The 19,158-nt window shown below is 49.8% G+C and overlaps 1 protein-coding gene across 8 annotated transcripts in view; it reads left to right on the top strand.

Moving 5' to 3' along the window:
- The window catches only part of MLLT1 (MLLT1 super elongation complex subunit), a 71,652-nt gene that overhangs the window by 41,516 nt on the left and 10,978 nt on the right, over positions 1-19,158 (top strand). For 6 of the 8 annotated variants that reach the window (XM_029051699.1, XM_029051697.1, XM_029051698.1 and 3 more), the window contains 2 exons: positions 4,625-5,170; positions 16,856-16,952. In XM_029051699.1, coding sequence (XP_028907532.1) covers positions 4,625-5,170; positions 16,856-16,952 — 643 coding nt within the window. The remainder of the gene's footprint in view (positions 1-4,624; positions 5,171-16,855; positions 16,953-19,158) is intronic. The other 2 variants (XM_029051696.1, XM_029051694.1) reach the window with 1 other exon arrangement.

Raw genomic sequence — 19,158 nt, 5'->3', positions numbered from 1 at the left:
TCCCCCCACCCACACACACACATTTTTGGAATGGGTTTGGGAGAGGATTTTGCAGAGTGCCACAGGTTGTCTGACTTCTACTAGGTTTGGCTTTGTGCAGGCCTGGCTTTGCTCCATCAGCTCAATTCATTCAATCGTATTTATTGAGCATTTACTGTGTGCAGAGCACTCTACTAAGTACTTGGGAGAGTAGAATACAACAATAAACAGACACATTCCCTGCTCGCAACGAGTCTACAGTCTAGAGGAGGAGACAGACAATATCAGTAAAATTACAGATGTGTACATAAGTGCTGTGGAGCCTGGACAGAGACCTTTTGTCAGGGGTGTGGCAAGTTGATAAACCTCCTGTTAGGAAACAGTTTCTCTGCTCTTCCTCCCCCCACCCTCCTTTCCTTAATAAACTCTCTATGCCTAGAAGCAAGTTGATTATCTCACCTGAGAAGCGGGGGGCTGGGCTTGGTCAGTTCAGAGAGAAAAGATGGAGTAGAGAGAAGGATGATGGTTTCTCCACTGGTAATCTCTCTGGCTCCTCCGATGGTCTTCCTGCTTTGCAGCCCCCGATGTGGGGGAGCATTCGAGAAGAGCTATGGGCTCTGAATGTCTGCAAATGGAGATTTTGTGAGGCCAGAGCTACCTGTTCCCCAAACAGAATTGAGCCCTGGCCAATCAGTGAGAGGAACTGCGCTCTCAGGAGAGGTAACTGGCCTTCAGTTCATTGACATTCTTCTGACACCCAGTCCGTGTTGGGGGAGACTAGGACGGGGCTATAGCTGTGATGGTCGCTGTGGCTGTGACTCAGGCTTTGACAGGGGAGTCGATGGTGACATGAAGGTGGTGAACTTTAGGGCCATAATGAGTTTAAGGTGCTGGCTGGTCAGGTGGAGATTTCCTGGAGGCAGGAGGAAGTCAATCAGTCAGTGGTACTTATTGAGCACTTACTGTGTACAGAGCACGGTACTAAATACTTGGGAACATACAACGCAACAGAGTTGGTAGATGCTTTTGCTGCCCACAAGAAGCTTGCATTCTTGAAGGGGAGACAGATATTAAGATAAATTATGGATATGTATGTAAGTACTGCGAGGCCGAGGGTGGGGTGAATATCAAGTGTTTAAAGGGTGCAGATCCAAGTGCAAGGGTGAGCCAGAAGAGACAGGGAGTTAGGAAAAATGAGGGCTAAGTTGAGGAAGGCCTCATGGAGGAGATGTGATTTTAATAAGCCTTTGAAGGCGGGAGAATGGCAGACTAATATTTAGTGGGAGGGAGTTCCAAGCCAAAGGGAGGAAGTGGACAAGTCTCGGCAGCAAAATAGATGAGATGGAGGCACAGTGAGCAAGCTAGTGTTAGAGGAGCGAAGTATTGGAGTGGGTTATAGTAGGAAATTGGCCAGGTATGGTAGGAGGGGCCAAAGTGATTGGGTGCTTTAAAGTCAATGGTAAGGAGTTTCTGTTTGACATGGAGGTGGATGAGCAACCACTGGAGGTTCTTGAGGAGTGGGGAAATATGGACTAAACGATTTTCAGAGAAATGATCTGGGCAGCAGGGTGAAGTATGGACTGGAGTAGGGAGAGAGAGGCAGAAAAGTCAGTGAGGAGGTTGATGCAGTAGTCAAGGTGGGATATAAGTGCTTGGGTCAACATAGCAGCAGTTCGGATGGAGGGGAAAGGGTGGATTTTCACAATGCTATGAGGGTAGAAGTGATAAGATGTGGTGTCAGTGAATATGTGGATTGAATGAGAGGTGGAACAAACAAGAGGACAGATATGGTTGCCTTCTGCAAAGAGGTGTAGCTGAAGCTGTGTGATCAGGTGAGCTCCCTGAGAGAATTGGGTGTAAAAGGAAACTAGAGAACCTAGATTATTAATCAGTGGTACTTATTGAACGCTTACTCTAGAACTTTGCAGGGCACCCGTAGTTAATGGGCAAGGAAAGGGCAAGGAGCCAGTAAAGAAAATTGAGAAGGAACAGTTAGAAGTAGGAAGAGAGAGTTTCCAAGGGGGAGGGCGTGTCAGTCTGGTTCAGAGGCATCCCAGAGGCTGAGGAGGATTAAAACAGAGTAGGGCCCTACATTTAGCCAGAAGGAGTCCTTGGTGAGTACCGTCTCACTAGAGTTCAGGGCATGAAATCCAGATTTCAGGGTTTTGAGAAGAGGAGGCAAGACGAATAGACAGCCCATACAGCCCATTCGAAGAAGATGAGCAGAGTGGGGGCATGGAGATAAGGTGAGAGCCGTAGGGTGTGGTGGGGTGGACGGATGGCTTTTTTCTACACGGGGAAGACTTGGGCTTGTAAACAAGCAAGGGGAAAGGAGCCAGAGGCGGGCGAGAGATCGAAGAGTGAGAGGAAGAGGTCCTCTCCTTTACCTAACTTTCCCATCACAGTAGACGATGCTCCCTGTCTCTGAAACCCACAACTTTGGTGTTCTCGTTGTTGCCGCCCTCTCTCTATCACCTCTCTTATGAATTCCGTCACCACATCCTATCAGTCTTTAATCCACAGCACTTTCTGGGTCTGCTCCTTCCTCTCCATCTCAACGGCCCCTGCCCAGATCCCAGTGTTTGTCATATCCCCGGCGTTTGTCATACTTCTGCATCAGCCTCCTCACTGGTCTTCCTGCCTCCAGTCTTTCCTCTCTCCACTTCATACCCCACTTTGCTGCCCGGAGTATTTTTCTAAAACACTGTTCTGTATACATCGTCCCCCTCCTCGAAAACCTAAATTGGTTGCCCATTCCTCTCCACATCAAGTAGCAACTTCTGACCATTGGCTGAATCAGCTCTCTCCCTTTGACTCGTCTACCCTCTTCTCCCACTACACCCCAACTCACACCCTTCATTTTTCTCGAGCTAACCCCACTGTGCGTCATTCTCATTTCTCCCGCCTCCAACCCCTGGATCTCGCCCTCCCTCCGGCTCGGAATCCCCTCCTGCTGCACATCCAGCAAACCACAGCTCTCCTCATCTTCAAAGCCCTTCTGCATCTCATCTCCCAGGGACTTTCCCTAATTAATTTTCTCTTTTCCCTGGGTTCTGACCACCCCCCCACAACCACCACACCAGCCGTTCTGTGCCATCTGTGTGCTTGTTTACTCACAATCACCTGTAGCATTTCTACACGTAATAATCACTGACTCATTTACATATCCAATTTCCCTTACATCTCCTATCTGTAAATTCTTTTTTGTCGGTCTTCCCCCATCTCAGAACAGAAGTGGTGGCTGCACATAGAGACCTAGAGGGTGGTGTACACCCCCTGGGGTGTGGGACACGTGGGACCCTCTAAATAATACTAATTATTAGTAGTATTACTTTTATTATTATTGTGATATTAAGCCCTGAGTTTATGCCAAGCACTGTAGTAAGCGTTGGGGTAGATACAATATAAGCAGATCGTTCACCTTGCCTGTCCTTACGGGGCTCCCAGTCTAAGAGGGAAGGAGAAGTTATTGAATCCCCATTTTACAGATGAGGAAATTGAGGTCCCGAGGGGTTTAGTGACTTGCCCAAGATCACATGGCAGCCTCACTGCTTTCCTCTGGCACATGACCCCGGGGCTTGCTGTTGGCTGGTTGATGTCAATGGGATTTATTGAGCGCTTACTGTGTGCAGAGCACTGTACTAAACACTTGAGAGAATCTGTTATAACAGAGTGGGTAGACATGTTCTCTGCCCACAACGAGCTCGCGGTCTAGTCAGTCAGTGATATTTATTGAGTGCTTACTGTGTGCAGAACACTGTCATAAGCAGTTGGGGGAGTATAATATAAAAATAGACATATTCCATGCCCACAATGAGCTTACAGTCTAGAGGGGGAGAAAGACATTAATATAAATCAATAAATTACATGTCCAAAGTGCTAGGGGGCTGGGACGGGAGATGAATATGGGCTTACAAGGATAAAGTTAAATTCTCTTGAATCTGGACTGCATTTCCTTTTTTCTGCTTTGAACTCTCCCCCAGCCCAGTCTCTCCCCAGATCCACCCAAATTCCATTGTCACAAGATAGGAGTTAAAAGGTAAACAGAGCCTCAGGGTTTTGCTTAGTCAGATTTACTTTTCTTTTTAAATGTTTCCAGTGATGGAAGTTCAGAGCAGGGAGCTTGGTCTGCAGGCATCAGGTGTCAAAGAGACTTTCTGGAGATTGAGAGATGGCTTCATTTCAGACTTTTATATTTTGCCTCACTTTTAGGGAGTTTAGGGAAAGCGTTTTTCTTTCCTCCTGGGTATGGCCTAGTGGAAAGAACGCAACTAGTGCTCAATAAATACCACTGCTTGAGCGATGGGCAGAGAGTCAGGAGACCTGGCTCCACCACCTGCCTGCTGCGTGACCTTGGGCAAGTTCCTCACCTTCTCTGTCCCTCGGTTTCCTCATCTGGAAAATGGGCATTTAAGTACCTGATCTCCCTCCCCCTCAGACTGTAAGCCCCATGTGGGGTCCGATCTGGGCCTGATCTGATTGTATTGTACTTTCCCCAGGGCTTAGCACATAGGATGAGCTGCACAAATGCCACTCTTTATTAATATTATTATTAATAAGAGTAATGGTGATGATAATCATTTGGCTTCTCAGGAGGAAGGGGGGAAACAGCACCTTTTGTCTGAATCTGTGCCTCTTGCTTTAGGACAGCAACAAAGAAAGCAGCAAAGTGTCCAAGCCCCACAAATTCACCAAGGAACACCGGGAGCGACCTAGGAAAGACTCGGAAAGCAAGGGCTCCTCCAAGGACCTTGAGCGAGAACCAAACAAACCCTCCAAGGACTCTTCCAGGAAACCAGCGGAGAGCAAGCCGCCCAAGGAGGAGAAGGCTCCTCCTAAAGCAGCTTTCAAGGAACCCAAACTGGCTGTGAGAGAGACTAAACTGGAAAGCATGTCTCCCAAAGGCGGGCCCCAACCCGAGCCCAAGTCTACCAGTAAAAGGCCCTCCAATGTGGAATCGCCAAAGCCGAGCGCCAAAAAGCCAAAAAAGAGCAGCTCCAAAGGGGTGAGGAATCTGCAGGGGGCCTCTCCCCGCACTTCATCTTCCTCCCACACCGAGAAGAAGCCGGCCAAGGAGAAAGGGAACGCCAAGGCGGAGAAGGTGAAATCTGAAAGCGAGGCTAAGGAGGTGAAGAAGCCTGTGGAGATGGAGGAGTCCAATTCTGAGGATGAGGCTTCCTTCAAGTCAGAGGTGAGGAAAAGGTCTCTCCTCTTTCCCCTCCCCGCTCTGCCACCAGGTGGGTGGTTGGCCTGGAGGATCCCCCGGAGCACTGATCGGGGAATGGGGGCCAAGGGAAAGTTTTGGTGTCGGGGGAGGAGCTGCTGAGAGCCTCCCCCCCCGTTTCTGAACTTTTTTGGGGATTTTTTTGGAAATCCACGGGGAATGTGGAGGAGACTGGCCAACCGTACGCTAACTGGAGCAGGGCCAGTTGGGCATGGTTCTTGTGTACTGGAGTTTACTCACTCCAGGCAGGTTTCTGCTGCAGTCTGGATTTCCTGTTTCTTCACACACCCCACCCCTCAGTTTGGGGTCCTGGCACCCCAGGAGTCCTCCAGATTGTGAGGGTCCTTTTCTAGAGAGACCATGAGGCGGAGGGGGAGGTGAATGGTGCACTGCTTGGATTGGTGTAGCACGCCCCTCAAAGGTAGCTGTTTTGCTTGCTCCTCATTGAGATTTCTACCTTCCTCCATACTAGACACCTTGGGCACTCTGATTCCGGAAGTATTGCCTGTGTTTTACAGTCAACCTGAGCATTTTGGTTTGGTTGGCTTGCCTGTGGTTTCTCCAGTCTCTGGACTTCAGAAATTTTAATGTGAGAACAGGAACCAAAGCGTTTGTTTTACACCCACTGTTTGGATCTGCGATACTTGCATCGATTCCCCCTCCTCCATCCCTCCCTCTTTTGAATGACTCAAATTTTGCCAAAGGAATCGCTTTCCTCCATTCACTGGGCTTGGATCCGGTTGGAAGGGCAGCGTGTCCTGGTGGGGGGTGGGGGAGGGGGGGGATTTGCCTGGGGGATTTCCCCTGTGCTACTCATGGGGGTACATATGAATGCCAAGACTGTGGTCTTCCAATTGAGAGTTTCATTTCAAATGCCCTTTGCCAAATAAGCAAGCGGTCTAGCTTTGAGAATGAAGCGCCCCACAGCTTCTGACACTTAGGAGGGCCAAGGGGGAAGGAAATCGGGCTAGAATGAAAATCTCTGGAAGATTCAGGGTCTGCACTCAGGTGTACACTTGAGCATTTGTGTAAGGGAACATGCAATTTTGCATCATAGACCCCTTGGGATGTAAAAAGAATGCAGGTCTGGAACTCTGCCTCCTTTTAACTAGGTAAAATGGTTATTATTCTATTAAGCCCTAGATTTGGGCCAGGCTTAGTGCCATGCTAAGGGCTGGGATGGAGCCAAGTAAATTCAGACCCACTCCCTGTCCCCAGAGAGGCTCACGATCTAAGTCAGCGGGGGAGGGGCGGGCGGTCTTAGTGGGCTAAAAAACGATCAGAAATACAACCCCATTTTATCCAGCCCGGCTGCTTCACGAAAGCCTTAAAATCTCATAATCTCCTCGGTCCTGAGTAGATGTTGGTTTTATATTTTTATGCTGTGTGGAGCCATTTTATCTGAAGGACCCTTGCTAGATCTTTATCCCACTCTACAGCATTCAGATTACTGCTGAAAAATCTAAACAGTATCGGGGGCCGTTTTGTTGCCAAAGGCCTAATGCCTTTGGAACGGTCAGCCCTAGCTAGTCCTTTCAGGCTGGCACAAAGCCCTCCCCTCCATTCTGTTAGCTGCCCGCGGGCACACACGATCCTGGGCGGCATGGGCTGCCCGACTCGAGAAGCGCCCAGCTGGAAGGGAGCATGGCAAGGGGCAGAGCCAGCATCTGAATGCATTCAGCAATCCCCACCCACCCATTGTGGCTGCCATCCTGCTCCTGAGCAGGAATTTGGACCTGGATCCAAAATGGTGTAACAAAGCTCTTCTGCTGACAGCACACTGGCCACTCCTCCCCACCCCCAGGTTAGCGGAGCATTGCTCCTTTGAATCTAGGGGGCCCTAGATGTTTTGTTGGTGGTTTTTTTTTTATTTTTGTGTGTCTGTGTGTGCGTGCATGTGTGCTCCTGCTGTCCTCCCTCTCTCCCTTCTCCCTGCGCTCAAGAACTCTGGATGTTTATGCACTCCCAGCCTACTGTGGAGCAGTTCTTGAAGTTGGGTTATGGAGTTGAGGGTATCTCATGATTTTCACATTAAAGGACATATATTTTCAAATTTGAGCCCCAGACCGACCAGCCCTGGCTTCGGTCCAAACTGGACTCTTCCTCGTCCAACCCACGAGCAGCAGTTCCCAAAGTTACTCACTTTAGGACAGACCGCCCGGCAAAGCAGCCGCAGTGATCCAGCATCTGGAACGTGGCATGGCAGGGCCTTCTCAGACAAACAAACTCAGACGTAGTTCTCAGAGGCCCTGGCCTTGCGGTGGGAATTGGAAGGCACTATGCTTAACTTGAAACTGATGGACTGCCCCAGGCAAATTCAAGAAAGGAAATTGTAGGGATAGGTCCTGGACTTTCCTGTGCTCCTCAGTTTTGGGCCTGAAATTCTGATCTCTGCACAGCTTCACTGAAGGCATGGATTGTTGTCATACAGTAGTTGGGCTGATAGAAGTGCGAAGCTTTGCTTCCTGGTTTTGATCAATAGTACTTGTTAAGCACTTATCTGTGTGCAAGGCATTGTACTAAGCACTTAGGTAGATACAAGCTAATCAGATCGGATACAGTCCCTGTCCCACATGGGGCTCATGGTCTGAATTCGAGGGAGGAGGATTTAGTCCCCATTTTCCAGATGAGAAAACTGGAGCACAGAGAAGCGAAGCGACTTGCCCAAGGTCATCTGGCAGGCGAGTAGCAGAGCCGGGATTAGAATCCAGGTCCTCTGAATCCCAGGTCCTCTGAATCCCAGGCTCATGCTCTTCGAGAAGCAGCATGGCGTAGTGGATAGAGCACTGGCCTGGGAGTCAGAAGGTCATGAGTTCTAATCGCGGTTCTGACACTTGTCTGCTGTTTGACCTTGGGCAAGTCACTTCACTTCTCTGTGCTCATCTGTAAAATGGGAATTTAGTCTGCGAGCCCAATGTGGGACGGGGACTGTGTCCACTCTGATATGCTTGTATCCACCCCAGTGCTTAGAACAATGCTTGGCCCATAATAAGTGCTTAACAAATGCCATAATTACTATTATTATTATTATTTCCACTAGGCCACGCTGCTTCACTCGGAAGAGAACCCGTACAATAGAGTTGGTAGACCCGAGCTCTACCTTCAAGGAGCTAACAGTCTCTAGTGGAATTTAAAAATGTCATTTCAGCTGGTGACAGAGTCTCTCTGTAGGTGAGTCTAGGTTGTTTTAGAATTGTTCACCCTCCACAGTGGGAATTAATTTTCACCCATCTGTGAGTGGAAGCTTGAAGACAGCTGAAGCACTCAAATGCAGATTAGAGGTGAACTGATCTAATCCCCGACCGCTGCCTTGGATGGGAGAAAGCAGAGAGGCTGGGTTGGCTCCCTGGGTATTGGCTCTGCACAGGAATGGCTAGAGGAGGTCCCTCCTCCGTGTGCTGGCCCAACTCAGTCTGCTCCCCACCTTAGGGAGTACAAGATTTCACTCCATGTGCCCCGTTACTTGCCAAGATGTGATTTTTGCCCGTAGGTTTGTACTGTTGAAACCAATTCATTTCATTTTGATTTTCCTAGGTTCTGCTTCCCTTGGTTCTCGTCGATGGCATTGCATTCTTCCAGGCGCTTAGTAGAGTGCTCTGCACACAGTGAATGCTCAGTAAATACCATTGATTGATCCATCGACCTTATGGTTACATTCTCGATGAACCCCCTGTTAAGGAAAAGCGGCGCTGCAGCACATGGGCCTTGACTGACGCTGCTCGCCCGCCCACAAGTGCACAGCACACATGGAATTTAGCCCCAGCCTTCCCTTTTGTCATGTTTAGTGTCCCAAGCAGCATGGACTGGTGAAGAGAGCCCAGGCCTGGGAGTCAGAAGGACCTGGGTTCTAGTCCCGGCTCCTACGTTTGTCTGCTGTGTGACCTTGGGCAAGTCACTTGACTTCTCTGTGAGCCCCATGTGTCCAACCTGATTGCTAGTATCTACCCCAGTGCTTAGAACAGTTCTTGGCACACAGTAAGAGCTTAACAGATATCATCATCATCATCATTATTATTTGATCCAGGAAAACCCTCCACTGGCAGTACAGTCTCTGAGCACTGCACGTGTATCCTAGATTGTGATAGATTGATTGGCCCAGTGTGGATATCCTGGGCTTTCTCCTGGGAGCCGGGCCTCTTTGGTCCAGATCCCACTTCATTTGCTCAAGTATCAGTGGCTGTGCCAGGTATCAGTGGACCAGCACCCCACCCCCAGCATACACAAAGCAGTACATTTCCCATGAAGAGGCAGGTGGCTCATACCTGCTAAGAATTGCAAAAGTTGTGTTCATAACAGAGTCCGGTTCTCCCAGATCCTAAAGCGACGAGAAGCTCAGCGTCTCGGGAGGAGCTTGATTTGGGGATCAAGGACCACACTGCACAGATACCGCTGCGGCTCAGTGGAAAGAGCCCAGGTTTGGGAGTCAGAGGTCATGGGTTCGAATCCCAGCTCTGCCATTTGTCCGCTGTGTGACTGTGGGCAAGTCACTTAACTTCTCTGTGCCTCAGTTACCTCATCTGTAAAATGGGGATAAACTGTGAGCCTCATGTGGGACAACCTGATGACCCTGTATCTCCCCCAGCGCTTAGAACAGTGCTCTGCACATAGTAAACGCTAACAAATACCAACATTATTATTAGAGATCTGAAAGATCCCAATCCTTCACCCAAAGCGAAAAAGCTTATGGCAGCAAATTCATTAAGGGTCGCGCCTACCTAAAAGAAACTTCCCTCCTGGGATCTGGTGGTGATTGCGGGACCCCTCACACTCCACCCCCAGCCAGTCTCTGGGGTTACGCTGTTACACTGCTCCAAGACACGTGGCCAGGGTTGCCCTCTGGGCCCCCTCTGGGTGCCCGATGAAATGCCACCACTGTGACATAGACCCAGGTCTTCCATAACAAGCGCTTCTTACTACACGGGTCTTTGCACCAACTCTGTTCTATTGTACTCGCCCAAGGCTGAGTGCAGTGCTCTGCACATAGTAAGCACTCCCTAAATGGCATCGATTGATCGATTTGGATAGACCACTATTAGGGAATTCAGTCAACCTGTGTTGTTGGAAGAATGTACCCAATTGGGATGGTCTGCAGTTACCAACGGTGGGAGAAGCAGTTGTGTTTTGGTCAAGCCGGGTAGACTATAACACGAGCTTTCATCAACAGTGGGCTCGTTGGGAATGTGACCCTACCCCCTATGGTGTAGAACTGAGCATTCTTCTTCTCAAAGCACCTAACTCCTCCTGGGGAATAACTGTCCCTTGGGGGTTGGGCCCCTTATGTATAACTGTGCAAAGTGGGTGGCATAATTTGGAAGTGGAGCTTGTGCGTAGCGTGTCCGTGACCGCTGTTAGGGTTAGAATCCTAGGTCTGACCCGACTTGGCAAAATGGTAAGTGTTTGTGATTCTGAGTAGCCAAGCAGAGGCCGGGGGTGGGAGGAGGTACCCACACGTTCCGGCTTCCGGGGCAATGAAGCAGTGCAGCCGGGTGGAAAAAACACGGGCCCAAGAATTCGAAGACCTGGGTGCTCACCCCAGCTCTGCCCCTTGCCTGCCGTGTGACCTCTGTGCCTCAGTTTCCTCTTCTGGGAAATGGGTATTCAATCCTCCTCCCTCCTACTTAGACTGTGAGCCTCAAATGGGACAGGGACTGTGTCCAGCCTATCTTATATCTTCTCCAGCACTCTGTGCAGGGCTTGGCACATAGTAAGTGCGAAATACCAGCTCTGTACCCAGTAAGCGCTCAGTAAATAGGATTGAATGAATGAATGATTTTATGATTTAAATACATACGATTAATTGATTGCTCATTTTTATTTAGAGCCCAATGGCATCTAGCTACGTCCCTCAGCTCACCAATACCCAGACCCAGAGCACACTCACAGTGTTTGCAAGCCTGTTCAGTAGTGTGCTTGCACAAGTAAAGTAAAATCCAACATGGAGGTCCCCTGAGGAGAGAGGACATACCGGGGAGGTATCTGTGAGCACATTTGTGCCATAATATACAATAATAATAATAATGAGGATTTTTTAGCACTTACTACGTGCCAGTCACTGTACTAAGTGGTGGGGTGGTTACAAGCAAATTGAGTTGGACACAGCCTCCGTCCCATCATGTGGGTGGGACTCACAGTCTCAATCCCCAATTTACAGATGAAGAAATTGAGGCACAGAGAAGTGAAATAACTTGCCCACGGTCACACAGCAGAGAAGTGGTGGAGCAGGGGTTATAACCCATGACCTCTGACTCCATTCAGTAGTATTTATTGAGGCCTTACTATGTGTAGAGCACTGTACTAAGCGCTTAGAAAGTACAACAGCAATAAAGAGTCACAATCCCTGCCCACAACGAGCTCACAGTCTGGATGGGGGAAACAGACATCAACACAAGTAAACAGGCATCAATATAAAATAAAATTATAGATATATGCATAAGTGCTCTGGGGTGGGGAGAGGGGGAAAGAGAGAAGGGAGTGAGGGTGACACAGAAGGGAGTGGGAGGTGAGGAAAAGTGGGGCTTAGTCTGGGAAGGCCTCTTGGAGGAAGTGCACCTTCAGAAAGGCTTTGAAGGGGTGGAGCTGGGGGGGGGGGGGGCGTTGTCTGGTGAATTCGAGGAGGTAGGGCTTTCCAGGTCAGAGGTAGGACGTGGGCCAGGGGTCAGCGGCAAGACAGGCGAGATGGAGGCACAGCAAGAACGTTAGCGGCACCAGAGGAGCGGAGTGTGCGGGCTGGGATGTAGAAGGAGAGAAGGGAGGCCTGTGCTCTATCCACTACACCATGAGGCTTCACTGTATGGGCAGCACTGCTCTTGAGTTCAGGGACTGTGCCAAGGATTGGTTCTGAACGGTGTTGAGCAATGTTGTGGCCTTTCAACAAATATTAGAGACATCATCTTTGACTGCTGCCATGCACCTATTCCCTGCTCACTTCTTAGGATTTTGGAGTCAGAGCGTGAGGGCGAGCAATTAGAGGAAAGATGGGTGGTGGTTCTGTCAGTTTACCTAGAAGTCATAATGGGTGTGGGCTGGGCAAACATGGAATTGAACTCCAAATGCCACAACAGGGCGAGGGGGCATTGAAGCTTGAAGCAGATTCAAAAGCAAAGGGAACCCTCTCTTCAACCACTATGTGATAAGCACCTCACATCAGCTTCCTTGCTGACCTTCCTGCCTCTTGTCTCTCCCCACTCCAGTCCATCCTTCACTCTGCTGCACCCATCATTTTTCTACAAAAGAAACTCAGTCCACATCTCCCCACTCCTCAAGAACCCCAAGTGGTTGACCACCCACCTCCACCTAATAATATAATAATAGTGTGTGGTATTTAGTTCTTACTGTGCACCAAGCTTTGGGGAAGATTCGAGATAATCAGTTTCCACATGGGCTCACAGTCTAAGTAGGAGGGAGGACAGGTATTGAGAACTGAGGCACAGAAGAGTTACGTGAATTGCTCGAGATCTCACAGCAGGTAAATGGCAGAGCCAGAATTAGAGCCCAGGTCCTTTGACCCCTAGGCCCGTGCTCCTTCCTCTAGGCCACACTGCTTCTCATCTCTGCCTCAAGCTCCTTAACGTCAGTTTTATAGCACTCAGTCAGAGCTCGATTGCCCATTTCCTGCTGCACCCCAGTCTGCATACATTGCTCCTCTACTACCACCCTGCTTAAAAATCACCTCCTCCAAGAGGCGTTCCCAGACTGAGCTCCTCTTCCCCCTCTACTCCCTCTGCCATCCCCCTTTACCTCTCCGCAGCTAAAGCCTCATTTTCCCCTTTTCCCTCTGCTCCTCCACCTCTCCCTTCCCATCCCCACAGCACTGTACTTGTCCGCTCAACTGTATATATTTTCATTACCCTATTTATTTTGTTAATGAATTGTACATCGCCTTGATTCTATTTAGTTGCCATTGTTTTTACGAGATGTTCTTCCCCTTGACTCTATTTATCGCCATTGTTCTTGTCTGTCCGTCTCCCCCGATTAGACTGTAAACCCGTCAAACGGCAGGGACTGTCTCTATCTGTTGCCGACTTGTTCATCCCAAGCGCTTAGTACAGTGCTCTGCACATAGTAAGCGCTCAATAAATACTATTGAATGAATGAATGAATCCTGCTCACTGTACCCCACTCTTGTCTATCTTGCCACTGACCCCCTCGCTCACATCCTCCCTCTGCCTTGATATCCCTCCTCCTTCATATCCGAGAGTCTATCACTCTCCCCACCTTCAAAGTGTTATTAAAATCATGTTTCCAAGAGGCCTTCCCCGAGTAAGTCCTCAGGTCCCCTACTCCCTCTCCCCTCCAAGTCTTCTAGGCACTTAGATCTGTCCCTTTTAAAACCTTTTCACCTCCCCCCCACACTCGCCCCCAGCACGTATATACTTATCTGTCATTGATTTTCATGTCTGTCTCCCCCTCTAGACTGTAAGCTCATTGTGGGAAGGGAACCTGTCTACCAGCTCCAATATACTGTACTCTCCCAAACGCTTAGTCCAGTGCTCCGCACACAGCAATCAATACCATCGTTTGATTGTGCCCACAGGACATGCCAGCAGCTTCAACCAGAATGTGAATAGACTCACAGCTAGGTGATCCGAGCTATTAGAGAAGCAGCATGACTCAGTGGAAAGAGCACGGGCTTGGGAGTCAGAGGACATGGGTTCGAATCCCGGCTCTGCCACCTGTCAGCTGTGTGACTGTGGGCAAGCCACTTCACTGTCCCTCAGTTACCTCATCTGTAAAATGGGGATTAAGACTGTGAGCCTCACATGGGACAACCTGATTACCCTGTATCTACCCCGGCGCTTAGAACAGTGCTCTGCACATAGTAAGCGCTTAACAAATACCAACATTGTTATTATTATTATTATTATCCTTGTTGGATTACCAGAGTGAAAGGGAGTATGGGGTTGTCTGTCGCTGACCGTCTCACAGTTTCTCTCCCCCCCCCCGGCCTCCCCAGCCAGAATCTCGATGCTGCTTTCAGAGACAGAATCCCGGGCAGGATGGATCGCGGGTTTGACCCAGGAATGAATGGCGTTGCTCATGGTCTGATGGCCTCTATTGGCGGCGGGGCTGTTTAGTTCTTGGCTTCCATGGAGCATGACAGGCCCCGGCAGCCGTTTTTTGTTGCCTTTATTGAAAGGGGGCCCAGGGGAAGCAGGCCGGGGGTATGCCAGGCTTTCAGAAGGAGCTGCCACTCTTGCAGATTTAAGTTGTCATGGCCACCTCTTCTGAGGGTTCCCCCTTCCCGCCGTCCCTGCTCCCCCTTCCCTGCCCTCTCCCCGAGTTTTGGCAGGAGTGGTGGGGGGGGGGAGACCTCAATGACAATGTGGGACTCAGACGCAGTAACCCCGGCAATGGCAGCCCCAGGCCCGGCTGCCAAGCAACACAGGACTTGGTATGGTGCCCATGCGTGAGCCTTGGCCCAGGGACTGCCATGGCAGGGGATACCGACGCCTGAAATCTGATAGCCCTCGTCCAGTCTTAGGGAGCAAGTGTTGTTTTTTGGAGCCGTGGCCCATTTCTTTTTAGCGTAGCGCCACCCTGTGGTGTTAGGCGGTACCGTCTGTTTGTTTTTGCTCGGAAAAAAGCGGGCAGTGAGAAACACCCGTAATTCGGTTACAAGGAGATTCTGAAGCAATGAGTGAGTCATTCGATTTGCCATTAGACACAAACATTGGAGAAGATCCTTGGTTGCGGTCCCTTTGGATTGGCGCGCTCCAAGTCGTTCTCGACAGCTGACCGCTTGGCCTGGGGGCAGATCTCTCAAGAGCATCCGTCCCCGAAACCTGGGTCGGCGGCAGCCCTGGGAGGCTAGAAGTGGACCGGTTCGCCTTGGAAACCTTTGGATCCAAGTGGGCGAGGGGAGCACTTGTGTGGTTGTCGAGCCTGCGGCGATGCGCTGCACCTGTTGATTTGTGGAAGCTTTTTGCAGTGGGTGAGCATCTATTCCTGTCTTGATCCAGTGGCTTGGTTCCCTGGCTGGTAGATTTATTTATATATATATATATATATATATATATATATATATATATAGCTTTGTAAACAATTGCCCAGCATCTTGTCTTGGCAGATGGAAAAACCAAGGTTGTTAATTTCTTGGGCCACCTCATGGAGCTACTTCTACTTTTGGCTCAGTGAAAAGAGCCCGGGCTTGGGAGTCAGAGGTCGTGGGTTCTAATCCCGGCTCTGCCGCTTGCCAGCTGTGTGACTTGGGGCAAGTCACTTCACTTCTCTGTGCCTCAGTTACCTCATCTGTAAAATGGGGATTAAAACTGTGAGCCCCACTTGGGATAACCTGATTACCTTGTATCCCCCCAGCGCTTAGAACAGTGCTTTGCACATAGTAAGCGCTTAACAAATACCACCATTATTATTATTATTATTACTTCCCATCCGAGGAGCCAGTTGGGGCTTCCCCAGGAGGATCTGGTCTGGTCCAGTTCTGTTGGGTGCAGATCCAGGGATCGTGACTGGTCTGGAACATCTCTGAACATGAAGATTCTGATAAGACCAGTCCCAGTTGGAACCCCTGGGATCCAGTATACCTGGAAGCTTAGGGAGGGAAGTGGCCAGCCACCAGCTCATCATCCTGCTCTTTCAAGTCCTGGGGCAGAGCCCAGTTTCTAGGGCTCAACCCAGCATCGTTTCAGCATCTGCTTCCCCTCTGCCCCCTAACCCAGCCCCCACCCCTGTGTCGGGACATGTGGCTTTTTTGTCAAGAATCCTCCCAGTGATCTGGCCCTGGAATCAAAAATCTACAGTTTGGGGTTTGAGTGGAGTGGAGAAGAGCTAACTGAGGTGATAGTACCCCACATTCACTGCAGCAAGACCCTGTGGTGAAAGCTGGAGGGTTTCTGCATCCAGTTCCTGAGAGGGTGGAGGATGGGAATCCAAGGGAAGCAGGGTGGCCTAATGGAAGGCACACAGGCCTGGGAGTCAGAGGACCTGGGTTCTAATTCTGGCTCTGCCACTTGCCTGCTGTGTGACCTCGGACAAGTGACTTCTTGGTGCCTCAGTTTCTTCATCTGGAAAATGGGGAAATCCATCCCCATTCTTCCTCCTACTTAGACTGTGAGCCCTTGTGGGGCAGGGACTGCATCCAACCTGATAATCTAGCCCAGCGCTTAGTACAGTGCTTAGCTCATAGTGAGCACTTAACAAAAATTGTTATTATTATTAATAATAATCGGATGTTCAGGACTTGCTTGGGGGGGCTTTGCGAAGAACTGGGAAATGGAAGCTACTCTCTCATTAGCCCCTGGAGACAGGCCTAATTGGCTAAGAGCCTGTGGCATTTATGTATATTGTTGTGTATATTCAATTTTGTAGTCAACCAGTTAAGTATTCCGATCAACCTGAAGCATTATGTCTGTGCCGCCCCTCCCCTCCACCCTGTTAGGACACAAGATCCATGTGGGCAGGGAACTCGTTCTGTGCTTCTGTCGTAGTTGCCCAAGAGCACAGCAACATTGTGTGTTGGGCTCAATAAAGGCTACCACTGAAGTCTTTATAAGCCCTGTTGGAGGGGGAAAAAAATGTAGGGTACAATAACCTGCTGTTCTGAGTTTGTGTACTAGACGATATTTTATTTTTCTCCATACTTTTCAGTGGATTGAAAGATTAAGATTTGTTTTCTTTTTTTTTTTCCTTTTATGGGGGGTGAAGTCTGTCCAGTCCAGTCCTTCCAACTCCAGCTCCAGCTCAGACTCCAGTTCGGATTCGGATTTTGAGCCATCTCAGAACCACAGTCAAGGTGTGTTGCAAGGAAGCGTTTCCAGGAATCACTGTGCATTTTTATACAAGGTCTTGGCCCCTGTTTCTCCTCTGCCATCCTGACCCTGCAAAGAAGGCCAAGGTCTACTGATTTCACACTAAGAATGGAAAGGCCAATTTTGAAAGGGTGCCCTGTTTACTGGGATCCTGTGTCCATTAAGTGACTTATTTATTTTGCCTCAGGGCACTAATGGTTCAAGCTCCAGGAATCTGGATGGCTGCATCTTGCTGCAGATTCCATCTTGTGGAATAGAGTGCAATCTCAAAAATCTGGATCCTTCAGAACCCCCGCCACCTCTCCACCCCTTCCCTCTCCAGAAGCTGCCAGCACTGGAGTACGAGAGAGGCCCAAACTGGCTCTTGCTTTGCTTTCCCCTCCCATTTTTTGTGTCCCTTCCCTCCCTCTGGAGCGACACTTATCAGCAACCTGCTCCCTTCCCCTGTTGCGTCCTCTTCCCTGCAGGAAAAGGTCCTCGGGACCTTGGCAAAATGAAGAGATTCTAGCAGGCCCAGGCCCCGAACATTCTGGGTTCCTGAGGTTTCACTGCCTAAGACTTTCATTTGACCTTTTTGGAAAAAAAAAAAGAAAGCACCTTGTGTCACATGGGCCCTTTCCCGGTTTCTTCTTGATCGTTCTGCTGATCAAAGCCTACTGTGACTTAAGTTGTTTTTCAGAGGGCTCAGCTCAGAATATCTAAAGTTATTGGTGTGTGAAGTCATTCTGATTTTTCCTTAGGAAAAGTTCTGATCATTTTTGGAAGTACCATTCCTTATCGAAGAATTTGCAAATTAATCCGAGCATTTAGCATTGCTCTCTATTCCCAGTGCGTTTTTGCATTCCTCCAATTCTCCACAAACTCTGAGGAAAAGGGAGAGTTTCTGAAAGGGCTCCCCCAAGGTAACTCCAGCTGCAAGCACTCATGTGGAAAAGAGGACCATTTAGGAGGGACCAGGTAAGGACAAAAAAAAACAGCGGCCTAGAAAGAGTTGAAGATCAGCAAGGCCATGTACTGCCTGTCTCTCTGAGGGGCCAGGGGGAGGCTTTCTCAGAGCCATCCACACTGGTGCTGGGCCTTGCCAGTGCCGAACTCAAACCAGAGCGCCACAAGCACCCAAAGCACCAGGGCTGGCTCTGCCCCCGAAAGCCGGTTGGTCTCTGACCTAGCCTGGCCTGCCCCTAGGGCAGTGGATCGGAACCAGAGTCAAGCCAAATCGGCTTGCAGAAAGGAAGCCAAGCTGTCCCAGAAGCAGTCTGTCTGGCCTTTGGAGGGGCAGGAACGTTTCTGTAGGCCTGGCGTCCCTAATTCCCCTGCCCCGGGCCTTTCACCGTTTGCTGCTTGTGAGCCCCGTGTTTGTAGTTTACAAGGCCATCGTAGCATCTGCTGGGCAAAACGAGCTTCCCCTGCTCCAGGGGCAGCTAAGTCTCTCTCCTTGGGGTTGAGTGTGTTGATTAATGGCCGTCCTGCAATAATGTGCTGTGCTTACCTGATGCCTGGAAAATGTGCCCTACTGTAATTGTGTGTGTACTGTGGAAGAGATGTTCACACACCTGGATTCGCCCCACTCCCTGTTGGCATTACCAGGCCCCTGGGTAGTGCTTCTGCTTGCATGCATGCTCGCTCTCTTTCTCTCTCTCTCTCTTTTACTCTCTCACTTTATCTCACACACTCACTGTACCCCTCCACTGGCCTGTCTGCCTTGTGTTCATAGCAGATTTCTAAGATTGGGAGGCGGGGAGGGAGTGCAGGGGGGCCCCAGGGGCCCAAGAAGCCAGCTCAGCTCATTTTTAGGAGTCACAGTGGGCTCCTGCCACTATCTATTGGTTGTGCAGGCTGCTGCCACTCCAGTCTCTGGGACCTCTTTAGAACTCCCTGCGAACCCCCTCCCCGGGTAAGAGGGGGAAGTTATAGGCTCCTGTGCTTAGATGGGAGAGGCACGGTGACGTAGGAGGAAAAGGACAGGGCTGGAAGAACCACAAGGAGCTGGAGTCTAATCACAGTGGTGCCACTGACCCTCTAAGTGACCTCCAGATGGGCCTGCCTGAGCCTCGGTCCCCTCAACTGTAAGATGGGAACACTCTAAATCCCTCCCTTCCCTCCAGGAACTTGATGGGAAAGCTCTTTGGATTCTATACATTTGAACGTCATTCCGGCGCTTAGTAGAGTACCTGGCATATAGTAAGCGCT

Source organism: Ornithorhynchus anatinus, chromosome X1 (assembly GCF_004115215.2).
Source record: "Ornithorhynchus anatinus isolate Pmale09 chromosome X1, mOrnAna1.pri.v4, whole genome shotgun sequence".
In the NCBI taxonomy this organism is placed as follows: domain Eukaryota; kingdom Metazoa; phylum Chordata; class Mammalia; order Monotremata; family Ornithorhynchidae; genus Ornithorhynchus; species Ornithorhynchus anatinus.
Note: the sequence above shows the minus strand (reverse complement) of the source record. Positions and strands in the feature narration are given on the sequence as shown.